Source organism: Lepus europaeus, chromosome 3 (assembly GCF_033115175.1).
Source record: "Lepus europaeus isolate LE1 chromosome 3, mLepTim1.pri, whole genome shotgun sequence".
Lineage (NCBI taxonomy): Eukaryota > Metazoa > Chordata > Mammalia > Lagomorpha > Leporidae > Lepus > Lepus europaeus.
This window is the reverse complement of record NC_084829.1, coordinates 159,255,705-159,268,322: the sequence shown is the minus strand read 5'-3', so window position 1 is coordinate 159,268,322 and position 12,618 is coordinate 159,255,705. Positions and strand designations below refer to the sequence as shown.

Genomic DNA, 12,618 nt, shown 5'->3' with positions numbered 1-12,618 from the left:
GGACAACGGCCACACGTCAGCATTTGTACAAATTAAGGCCGCCTCTCACCACACTCTAGAAGGCACAATTACCCCAGAGAAGCAGCCACTGTTCGCAAGCGTTCCTGCCATTTTCTTTTGGAACTGCCTTCAGAAACCACTCCGTAGTGAAAAGACCCAAAGCATAATAAGTAAATCTGACTAGTTCGAGATGCCATCTGATAAGACCCCAAAACATAATAAATAATAAATGCCCATCTCACTCTCCGCACGCTTCCTTGTTAAGCAGATTTGCAAGGACTACTGAATACACATTTTAACTGAAGACAATCTAAGTGGGAACAGAGAGCTGAGCTTAGAGCTGTGCCCTGGAGCCGAGGAGCTGGGATCCCAGGCTCTCCAGCTGCACTGGGTTTCCGTGTGTCCCGCAGCGAAACCTCGAGTCTACAACAGAGGGCGTGTGGGGACACAGGCAGACAACCACTCTGTGCGACCCCTCACGTGGAAGTGACTGTTCCAACGGTAAAACGTTGTTAAAGAGTTATTATTTTTAGTTTCGCTTAGCTTTCTATATATGCTTGTATTTCCCACCACTACCAGAAATGAAACTTCATATTGACATGGAGTTGATAAAGTAAAAAATACAAGTGGCAGATTATTAAGTACAATAATTATTTCCATTATTAACCTTGTAAACTAAGACTAAGTCGTGCCCCAAGCGAGAGAGAGAGAGAGCGCTGCAGAGGAAGAGCGGCCCTGGGCCTGCCGGGCCCCACCACACGCTTACTTGTTGAGGGGCAGCTTCATGGAAGAGGCACCGGCACGATTGTTTCCTCGCTGGACGCCTCCTGCTTCCGAGGATTCTGAATCCTTAAAGTAAGGGGAAGAGGACTTGGGGTCATCCCAGTCTTCGTCCCAGTCATCATCGTCACCAGTTGCTAGAGGTGGGAACAGAAGTGATCATCATTAAAGAAAAACAAAATGAGAAAAATAAAATGATGGCATTTTCCGAGAGTAACTCCTGTCTGGGCTGAGGGACCTGTGTTGTGGTGCGGTGGCCTAAGCTGCAGCTTGCAACGGATGCCAGCGTCTCAGGTCAGATTTGCGTCCTGGCTACTCTGCTGCTGATCCAGCTTCCTGATTCTGTGCCTAGGTAGGCGGTGGATGATGGCCCAAGCACGTGGGCCCCTGCACCCATGTGGGAATCCAGAATGGAGTTACTGGCTACTGAGTTCATTTGGGAAGTGAACCAGTGAATGGAAGATCTCGAACTCTGACTTTCAAAAAAAATAAACAAATCTTTAAAATACATATTTTTCTTTGAAAAGCAGAGAGACAGATCTTCCATCCACTAGTTCACTCTCCAAATGGCTGCAACAGTCAGGCTGACACCCAGAGCCAGGAACTCAAGCTGATTCTCTCAGGTGGGTAAGAACCAGGGACCCAAGTACCCGAGCCATTACCTGCTGCCTCTGGGGGTGTACATTAGCAGGAGGCTGGAACTGGAGGTGGAGCCAGAACTTGAATCCAGGCACTGATTCAGGATGCTGATGTCCCAAGCAGCAACTTAACCATTGTGCAAAATACACCCCCGTCCTGATAGTAATTTCTGAATTGTTTCTCCTTCTGTAAATTTCTGTTCTGTTTTAGGCTTTCTATTAATAGCCTAGGAGTCAAACAGGTCATTTAGGGAAAGATAAAATGGCTAACACAGAGGCCGCAAACCAGCAGGTGACAGACCATATTGCATTAGCTTTTAGCCGAAGGTTTTTGAAAAGCAGCTAGCCAAATTTCTTTTTGAGAGGGAGGAGCCAGGAACTCTATCATGGTTCCCCCAGGGGTGACAGGGATCACCTGGTACCTCCCAGAGTGTGCACTAGCAGGAAGCTGGAATCAGAAGCAGAGCTGAGACTTGAATCCAGGCACTCCAGTCGGGATGCAGGCATCCCAACCTGTGTATTAATTGCTAGCATAAATGCTAACACCCGGTCAAGATTTTGAAACAAATGTGTTAGTTGCTGAGATGTTACAGAAACCGAGATTTCCCATCTTGGTGATGAGAGCGTTCATTCAGCTTTCTCCCAAACGCAGTGATCTGTGAGCGAGAGGCTGCGCCGACAGAAGGCACTTTCCAGTCTGCTACAGCCTCGTCTTGCTCTTTTATGGCTCAATTTGTGACTCCTTGACAGATAACATGAGATGGGACTAAAGACTGTCATTAGTGACTATCAACGTCTGGATCCAGAAAAATCACTACATTTGGAGCCTGGTTTGCTGTCAGTGAAAAAGAGCACTTCTGAGCAGTTCTTTAAAATAAAATCTATTTTTAACTCCAATGACCTGGTAAGATACTGTGATATAACAAGAACTAGATAGTGTGTCTCTGCACCCGGTTCCTGGCAGAGCTCCTAAATCTCCCATCATCTGCTGAGCACAGGGGTGGTAGGTGTTCTAAGGAGGTGGCTCTTGGTGGGCTCCTGCACGGGACTGCTAGTGCCACCATTAGAAGCGGGGAACTTTCAGCCCCAGCCCCACGCTCCAGGATGAGGAGAGGAAATAGAGACTCAACTAATAACTGGTCATGCCTGTCATGGCTCCAGAAAAGTCCCACAACTGCAGGAAGCTCCGTGCCCCTCCCAGACACCTCACTCTGTGCACACCTTTACCTAACGGGCATCTGTATCCTGTGCAGGGCCCTTCATCATACACAGGTAAACCCTGCAAAGCATCTCCCTGAGCTCTGTGAGCCACTCCAGCAAACTGATGGAAGCTAAGAAGCCCTGGGATCTAACTGTGAAACCCAGCCCTAACACAAGGCCTTTGCTGTGGGATTCTCAGGCCGAGAAGCTCTGGTTCCCTCCCTTAAAGTTCTTTGTCCTGCTTCCAAGATGGCAAATCAACCCACTGGATTGGGGGAGGTGCATTAGGTCCAGCCAGCCAGACGGGGTCCCATATCACAAGGATCAAGAGGTCATTCATCGCCTCTACAGATAACTTGATACCAGACTGTCTCGAGGTTATTGTTTCTGGTTTTTTGTTTGTTTTTCAAATAGAACAGGCTCTGAGCAAAAAGTAACACCCACCTGCACATAACCCCCAGCTGCCCATAGCAAAATGCCCAAAAGAACCCTCTGGCTGCTGTCCTACCGCTGACCACCAGAGGAGGGCCACAAGCACTGCAGACCAACCAGAGACCTGCACAGAGCTGAACACGTACCCCTCTAGCCTAACTTCCGTCTACTAAAGATTCCTGACCCTAGCCCCTCAAGGAGCCAAGGATTCAGGCCTCGGTTGCCTGTGCCTCTTGTTCCAGGCTTTGCCAGCAGTAAATGCCTACTTGCTTCCACCGCACTGGGTTAGCAATGGGCTGGCTGCACGGATTCTGCAACAACTCCAGGTAAGTGGCATCAGGACTGAGTCGTACTGTGGCTGTGCCCCAGAGAAGTGCACGGTGTGTGGGTGTGATCACAGAGGTCCTCTGGCTGCACCGTGTATGGAAGGAGCAAAGACAGTTTGGTTTTTCTGTCTCCCATGCCATTTCCTGTTAGTCACTATAGCAGGAGCCCCTTCCTTACCTGGTCCTTGGTAGGCCTGGGGGTGGCCAAAGGCAGCGTCCCAGTTGTTGGCAGAATTTCTCTGGGCACCAGCCCCCTCTGGCTTGGCCCCCCAGCCATCTGAGCTCTCCCAATTCCCAGATTTGGAGGCACCCCAGGATGACCAGGGGTCACTGCCACCGCTGACCTATTGTGGGAGGAAAAGGAGAAAGAATATTTGTGAATTCTCAAAACTGTTATTCAATTCAGTAATGAACTAACATGACAACTGAATAAAAGGAGTGCTAAAAAAAATCCAAAGAAATTTATTAAAAACAATGTTAAGTAATTTTCCCCTAAATTTGTAGAACAGCACAAAATGTAGCATCATCCTAACTTTACTATTTTGCCCCTCTGCTTGGGAATTTTGCAAAAGGCAGCAAAGAGAGTATCAGACCCAGCTCCTCCTCCTTCCCCTTCCTCCCCAGAAGTGTATCCATTCCCAGGCCTTTTTATGCCTCCATGCAAACATACACATCCACAAATCCCAACTGCTGCATGTTTTTAAAACTGACCTAACCAAGGCTGGCACTGTGACGTAGCAGGTAAAGCCTCTGCCTGGAATACGGGCATCCCATATGGGTGCCGGCTTGAGTCCTGGCTGCTCCACTTCCAATCCAGCTCTCTGCTATGGCCTGGGGGAGCAGTAGAAGATGGCCCAAGTCCTTGGGCCTCTGCCCCCATGTGGGAGATCCAGAAGAAGCTCTAGGCTCCTGGCTTCAGATAGCTTAGCTCCAGCTGCTGTTGTGGCCATTTGGGGAGTAAACCAGCAAATGGAAGACGTTTCTCTGCCTCTGTCTCTCTGTAACTCTGCCTTTCAAATAAATCTTTCAAAAAAAGGAAGAAGAAGAAGACGACGACGAAGAGCAACCTAACCAATGTCACATTGTCTCTCTTAGCTAATATCACACTGTCTCTCTCAGCAAGCTTTTTTTGTTCTGCTCAACATTTGTTTTTGAGACTATACATGCTGACAGAAGGGCCTCTTTCACTCACCTTTACTGCTCTATGGCAAACCACTGTACTATTAAATAGGGTTTTTTTTTTTTTTTTTTTTTTTTACTAGAAAAAGCAATACATGCACAGTAAAAACAAAACTTAAACAGAATGAAAAAGTATTCAATTGGAACAATATGCCTACCATCTTAGGATGCCAGTCATTCTTTCAAAGACACTACTACTGTCAGAAGATAAAATTACAACAAATCCAGTCATGCTCTAATCGACTTGTACTCTCAGGTCAGGGAGTAGGCAGCTTTCTTTCTACAAAACTGAATGAGAGCTCCTAGTGGGCAGAGGCAGAACAGTGAGTTCTATAAGATGGAAACAGGGAAACAACACAAGAGAAGTTGGGTGGTTAACTTCAGGTTACTGGTAGGTTAACATCAGTAAGGGTTAAAGCAGGGGGACTGCCTGCCTCATTCTACAGTCTGGGATAGACTGGAATCTCCTGTTTTCAGGAAAAGCTGGTCTGCCTTGGGATCTCTGCCTTGGTCTGATGATATGACATTCAGCACGCTGAGACTGCCTTTTGGTCTGGTCTGTTGGGGCCTGCTGCAGGAGCTCACGGCAAAACAACTGCAATGTCTATGTAAGAGCGCTAACAAACTCCTTCCGTGTACTTACTGACACAGCCCATGCACACGGAGCTCTGTTTTGTCTTACACACAGCAAGCCCCCAGTACACTCTGCACCTTTTTTCTCAGCTACCAACACAGACAGCCTTCAGGTGCATCGGCACACATGGAAACATCATTCTTCACCCTCTCCACAGGTCCTACTGTATTCACTATGACTCAACAACTCATGTGGACGCTCACTGGGCTTATTTTCAGTATTTTGGTACTGTGAATAATACGGACATGTGCAGCCTGTGCAACTTTACCATGTATCCAACAAATTCATGTGAAAGTCTCAGAAGAGAGGTCCGTGGGCTAAGGACCTGACACGTTCAGAATTGGTGAATGTAGTCCAATCGCTCTGCAGAGCCTGTAGTTGCACACATTCCTACAATCCTGACATTCTGCGGGGTTTTGTCTTGCATGAGAAAGTCAAGCTTAAAAATTCGTTGATTTTCATTTGAATCACCTTAAGTTTACTGACAAATTCAGATAAAATTAATTCTACCTTCCTCTCCCTCCCATTTTAATATTAAATCTGTTTAAGAACATGGAATAGCAAGTTTTTCCTTTGAGTCTTCTTTTTCATATTAAAATAAACAAAAATTGGTGTTGGTTAAAAAAAAAAAGATTTTCAAGAAAGTTACCCCAATTGTCTCTTCTACCTCTCCAATGTTTCAGAGCACTACTGAGGCTGATCCGATTCTACCCTAGCAGACATGGGGTGGGCAGCGGCTGCTTCAAGCTGTGAGAGAGTGCTTTACATGTGGAAGGAGGATTTCTCCATGGGGTTACTTGTGACTTTATTCAAAGGCCAATATCAACAACAAAAAGATGTTTCATTCACAAGATCGTGAATGTCTCAACAACAGCTTCTAAGGTGACACTGGGTTCTGGGGAGGGCCTCCTGACTCACGCTGGAGGACAGTGGACATGCAGGTGACCTCAGAGGGAGCCCTCCTTCTAGGGCGGGCTTTCAGGGAAAGTTTTATGCTGCAACACACAGGTATGCGCTGTGTCCTCCGGACTCCTAAGCTACGTGCCTCTGTTTGTAGAATGAAACCTTTAAGAAGTGTCAGTCTGGGACACTAAGGCGACAGTAAGGACAGATACTCCCTTGTCTGGTGGATCCAGCAAAATTCCCATGCACTGTGGACTGTTCGGGGGCACTTGGGTGCCACAGCAGGGAGTGCAGGCTCCAGCTTACCCTCTTTCTCACCCAGTGATCTGAGGTTAAGGTCTGAGGCAGGCACACAGCCTGGCTGGGGTTCAGAGACTGTGGGATACTTAGTTCCGTCAGCTGCAGAGGACAGAGGGCTGCGGACTGGCACTGCAGGAGCACTGACTGTTCACGCAGCATGACGGCCACAGTGTCGGCAAACTGGCCAGGAAGACTCTGCCTGAAGCTGGAGCAAAACATCAGAGGTGAACTATTCACAGCAAGCATCCTCAAAGGACTAAAACCCACACAGATTTTCTTTTTAATTTTTATTTGTTTTTCATTTTATTTGAAAGGAAGAAAGAGATCTCCTTTCCACTGCTTCAGTTCCCAAATGTCAGCAACACCCAAGGCTGGGCCAGGCCAAAACTGGGAACCTGAGTTACATCTGGGTCTCCCACGCAGGTGGCAGGGGCACAGGTACGTGAGCCATCACCATGCCTCTGGGGTGTGCACTAGCAGGAAGCTGGGGTTGAGAGCAGTCAGGACTCACACCCAGGCACTCTGACGTGAGTGCAGGTGTCCCAGACGCTGGCCCCCAAACCCATATGATGAAGATGGAAACAACAGAACTGTTCTTTGAAAAGGGCTTTATGTATAAACTTGTAATAACTGTCACTTGGTTATGCATGTATCCTAGCTGTATACCTAAGTTACAAGATCCTTGTAGGATTTTATATATTAACCTGGTTTCTACTGATAAATGTTTTAAAATCTGAGCAACTAGGCCGGCGCCGTGGCTTAACAAGCTAATCCTCCGCCTTGCGCGGCCGGCACACCAGGTTCTAGTCCGGGTTGGGGCACTGGATTCTATCCCGGTTGCCCCTCTTCCAGGCCAGCTTTCTGCTATGGCCCAGGAAGGCAGTGGAGGATGGCCCAAGTGCTTGGGCCCTGCACCCGCATGGGAGACCAGGAGAAGCACCTGGCTTCTGGCTTCGGATCAGCGAGATGCGTTGGCCGCAGTGGCCATTGGAGGGTGAACCAACAGCAAGAAGGAAGACCTTTCTCTCTGTCTCTCTCTCTCACTATCCACTCTGCCTGTCCAAAAAAAAAAAAAAATCTGAGCATCTAGAAGCCTCTTCACCTTCTAGCATGTACCTGATGACCTTGTAACGATGTCCTTGTAACAACCGACCCTTCCTCTCTTATCAGTGACTCACAGCCCATGGTCCATGTGGGTCTTTCTCTGAACCCATTCCAATGCCCAGGCCTTCTGTTCCCTAACTTCTGACACGTGGTCACAGCAGACCCACCTGCACCCTGGTCCAGGACTCCCATCTGAGGTGCCCTCCGTCTGCTCTTTCTACCATCTGCCTGTCTCCCTGTCTCCTGAGCAACCCCTCCATCCACTTTCTTCCCCAACCTGGCTTACTGTCAAGCACATGTAACTAAAAGCCCCTCATTAGATCTCACTGCCCATGGAATGACCCAAGCTCCTTAGGCCGTCGATGATTCAAACATTTTTGTAGTTTGGATCTTAACTTTCATTCCCTTATGACCCCATTCTCATTCCCTGCCTCCAGTCCTCACAATAAAGCTTCAAATTTTACACATTTCCCCAACTTTTCTACATCCCTGTGTTTTCTTATGTTATTTTCTTATTTTATATACATGCCAAGCCTTCACCCTCACCATCACACATTCGTCAAAGTCCTCCCCTGCCTAAAAGTCCTGGCCTTCCCAGAGCCATCAGCCACATCCAAGCAGTGTTGGCACATCACTTGATCAGTCCCATTCTTTACTTAAAAAATTCCCCCAAAAGATTTGCAAAACAGTTTGCGTAAAGTGGCAAGGACTCAAATATTTTAAATGTGATGTTCTTGGTAATTTGTATGAAATATGTATTACTCTTTGTCAGTCATCCAACCTTCATGATGTTATCCTTATTTTACAAAGGAATAAATCAGATTTTCCTAACGTTGACTCACTTTCGTCTTTTCTAGAAAAATAACTTGGTGTGCTCTATTGTAAAGTGATGTTTGGCCCATGATACGACCACATTCCTAAAACAACACCTTCGAAGTTAAGGATGTGGTATCAGATTACTATATAAAGTTGGAAGACACAGACAGGCGCAGACGGATGGATGGAACGATGGACAGAGAAAGCCAAGAAGGACAATGTTAATGGTAAAATCTAAAATGTGGGTATGATTATTCACTATGAAATTATAAAATTTTTCCTATACTATAGAAAGTTGGAAGACACAGACAGGCGCAGACGGATGGTTGGAACGATGGACAGAGAAAGCCAAGAAGGACAATGTTAATGGTAAAATCTAAAATGTGGGTATGATTATTCACTATGAAATTGTAAAATTTTTCCTATGTAATTTTAACAAGACTGAAAAATGCAACAAATGAAATGTGTATGTACAATCACTCTGTCTTCTGAGCACCATTAGGAGGGGGGACTGGGCCCATCAGGGTCACCCAGCCTCTCCTGTCAGCTATGAACAGGGGCTAACACAGTCAACTCAGTAAGCCAAGTATCTGCTGGGTAAATACTCTCCCAGAGCATGAGTGTTTGATCTCCGCGACCAACACGCTGCAGTCTGTCTCACACTATAACCAGCTGTGTCTAATGACCTTCCCAACCCTCACCTCAACTAGAATAAATACTCTTTACCAGCCAGGAGCTAGATGTTCAACGTATTTGCTCATTTAACACTCTAAACTGAAAGCTATCCTTCCCTAATAAGCCAAATAGAAAAAAATGTCACTGGCTTTATATAAGGAGGCTTATTTAAACATACCAGATGAGAGGACTTATAGCATAAGCCAATTTTTTTCAAAAAAGAGACTGGCTTATGGCCGGCGCCGTAGCTTAACAGGCTAATCCTCCGCCTTGCGGCACCGGCACACCGGGTTCTAGTCCCGGTTGGGGCGCCGGACTCTATCCCGGTTGCCCATCTTCCAGGCCAGCTCTCTGCTATGGCCCAGGAAGGCAGTGGAGGATGGCCCAAGTGCTTGGGTCCTGCACCCGCATGGGAGACCAGGAGAAGCACCTGGCTCCTGGCTTTGGATCAGCGAGATGCGCCGGCCGCAGCGGCCATTGGAGGGTGAACCAACGGCAAAAAGGAAGACCTTTCTCTCTGCCTCTCTCTCTCTCACTATCCACTCTGCCTGTCAAAAAAAAAAAAAAAAAAAAAAAAGAGACTGGCTTGCACCTGCCTACGGAGCCAAGGAGACCACAAAATGGAGTTGGAGAGGCCAGGAGGGGCGGAGGGGCGGGAACGATGCACAATGCACACGTGAAGTGCATCCTAGCCACCAGAAAGCTACACACATGACAGATAATACAAGGCAAAAAGAGGCAGGGGTAAGAATACTGGACTTGGGGCCAGCGCTGTGGTGCAGCGGGTAAAGCTGCCTCCTGCAGTGCCAGCATCCCATACGGGCTCTGGTTCAAGTCCTGGCTGCTCTACTTCCAATCCAGCTCTCTGCTATGGCCTGGGAAATCAGTAGAAGACAGTCCAAGTCCTTGGGCCCCTGTACCCATGTGGGAGACCCTGAAGAAGCTCCTGGCTCCTGGCTTTGGATCGGCCCAGCTCTGGTGGTTGCAGCCACTTGGGGAATGAACCAGTGGGTGAAAGACCCCCCCCCCCCCAACCCTGCCTCTCTGTAACTCTGCCTTTCAAATAAATAAATCAATCTTTAAAAAAAAAAAAAAAAGGAAAGAAAGAATACTGGACTTTAAATCTCTTATCCAACTGTTAGATTTGATTCCACTAAATCCCAAACATGGGCGATTAAGCAATAAGAACTTAGGGCAGGTGCTTGGGACACCCACCTCTCATATGGGAGTGCCTTGTTTGAGCCCCAGGCACTCTGTTTCCAATCCAGCTTCCTGTTAACACACATTCTAGCACACAGCAAGTACTTAGGTCCCCACCCCTAGAGTGGAAGCCCAGCTGGAATTCCAGGTTCCTGACTTTGCATGGCGTAGCCCTAACTGCAGCAGGCACTGGGAGAGGGAACAAGCAGATGGAAGGTCTCTCTCTTTCCCTCTGCCTTTTAAATGAAATGAAAATAAATAACAAGATAATTTTTAAAAGAATAGAGGTTCTAATGCTTGTCCATCTGGGTTTGAATCCAGGTTCACCACTTACTAGCTGTGGGAACTTGGACAATTTGCTTCATCTTTCTTAATTTTCACAAAACGGGCATAAAAACAGGGATTTTAAAAGGCTTAAATGACGTAGGGCACAGGAAGCATTTAACTCGATACCTGGCACATGGGATGCACTATCTTACGGGGGATCCTCTCAACATGACGGACAGCACGAAGGCTGCCAGTTCTGAGTCGGTCCCCGGGGGACAGCCCATCTGTCAGTGGTGCCGCACAGGAGCAGCTCCAACACTCAGATTAAATGGCTTCGATGCCAGGACATCTTCACAGAGAAACGTGTGGCCGAAAAGATAACATTAGAGGCACTCGCATTTTTTAGCTAAATCCATTTCCTAAAGATTCAGAAAGGAAGAGGAAGAAGATGGGAATGTTTCCTTAAGGGCAATGGCAACTCAATTCCTGGGACTTTCAGCACAAACGTGTTGTGTGTGCTAAATGCTGGGATCCTGTTTTTCCGGTTTTTTTTTTTTTTTTTGAATAAAAAAAAACCTCTCTCGTCACAAACCGGGTTCCAGTGATCTGGCTGAGGGGACTTCAGCCTCTGACTTCTCTGTCTCCACAGTGCAGATGTCTGGTCACAGGAGCACCCACTCTGTGCCTGGGCTAAGGTTCCAGGCTCCAAGGAGCCTCCTCTACCCTTTTCTTTCACCTCCCTCCCTCTCTCATTTCTACAGAACAACATCTTCATTTTCTTTTCTGCACCTCTGTGGTCCCAGCTCTGCCTGACCACTGTCAACCACAAAACTAGATCTCCCTGCCATGGGACAAATGCACCAACCAAGTCTCAGCTTCTGTAGACACAGGTCAGCTTTCCACCTCTGTCTGTTCTACACTCCCAAGAAAAGTGCTTTTAAGATTCTGCACCTGTGTGCTGGCGCTGTGACTCAGTGGGTTAAAGCCATGGCCTGCAATGCCAGCATCCCTTATGTATGCCAGTGCTTGGGCCCCTGCACCCTCGTTGGAGACCTGGAAGAAGCTCCTGGCTCTGCCCTAGTCCAGTCCTGGCTGTTGCAGCCATCTGGGGACTGCGCTAGCGGATGGAAGATCTCTGTCTCTCCTCTCCCTCTCTAAGGCTCTGCTTTTCAAATAAATAAATAAATCTTAAAAATCAAAAGATTCTTCACCCAATGCATTTACCTAACTTGGGAAAAATGTTACTTTCAGGGGCTGTTATTAGCACCACACTCTAACAAACTGAGCTAAGCAGCCACCTTAGGGGCTGTTTAATGTTTACAGCCTCTTGCCTTCAAGTTTGAAATTTACCTTATTTAAAGAAGAGGAAGGAGAAGGAGAAGATGAGGAAGGTGGTGACTGGCTGAGACTTTCAATACAACCAATCTGAGACAAAAAATCCACCTTAAAATAAAGAAAAGTGCTCAGTGAACAGCAGAGAAACAAGAGAGAGTAAACTAAAGCTTTCAACTAAACACAGCAAAGTCAAAGCAGAGCTGGATTCATCAGCAAACTCCAGCATGCCCCTCACAAACGTTACATGCGCAAAGCCGCAGCTGAGTGCCAGCGGATTATCTTCATTGCAGGAAATCTCCTGCAACCTGATACAGTATCCCTGAGGCTCTCACCTAAGCACAGCAGCACAGAAGGAAGGAGCAAGTATCATGCAAGAATACAGCTGGTGAGGCAAAATCCAGAGAGAAAACAGAGCCAAGCCTTTAAAAACGTTCAAGATGCTGCACCTGCTTCAAAGGCACTAGACACCTGAGAGCCCAGCCAGGAAGAGCGAAGCCATCACGTGGCTTTGCTAACCACACAGCCAGAGTGCCACCAAGCTCAGACGTGAGAAGAGAACTGCCCAGCCCATGAGTGAACTTGGGAGGAAAGGAAGGCCCTTTGGCAGGTGCTCCTGAGGTCCTGACTGGCTCACTCCGCAGCACTTTTATGAGAGGAGATCAAAGACACCCTCCATGGAGTCAGCAAATGACCAACTGCAGGGGCCCACCTCCAGGCTTCAAATCCCCCAGCACCCCAGTGTCCACCAGGGAAGGGAGTGCTACTAATATTCATAGAGTGTTAAGGGAAAGAACTTTCCAGTCACAAATGTCCTATGAAGAACATGGTG

At 47.4% G+C, this 12,618-nt stretch overlaps 1 protein-coding gene across 1 annotated transcript in view; it reads right to left on the bottom strand.

The window, feature by feature from the left end:
* SNX9 (sorting nexin 9) overlaps positions 1-12,618 on the bottom strand; it is a 111,296-nt gene that overhangs the window by 41,735 nt on the left and 56,943 nt on the right. Inside the window, exons 5-6 of the mRNA XM_062186978.1 lie at positions 3,555-3,720; positions 767-917 (exon numbers count right to left, since the gene is read on the bottom strand). Of these exons, the coding sequence (XP_062042962.1) occupies positions 767-917; positions 3,555-3,720 (317 nt within the window). The remainder of the gene's footprint in view (positions 1-766; positions 918-3,554; positions 3,721-12,618) is intronic.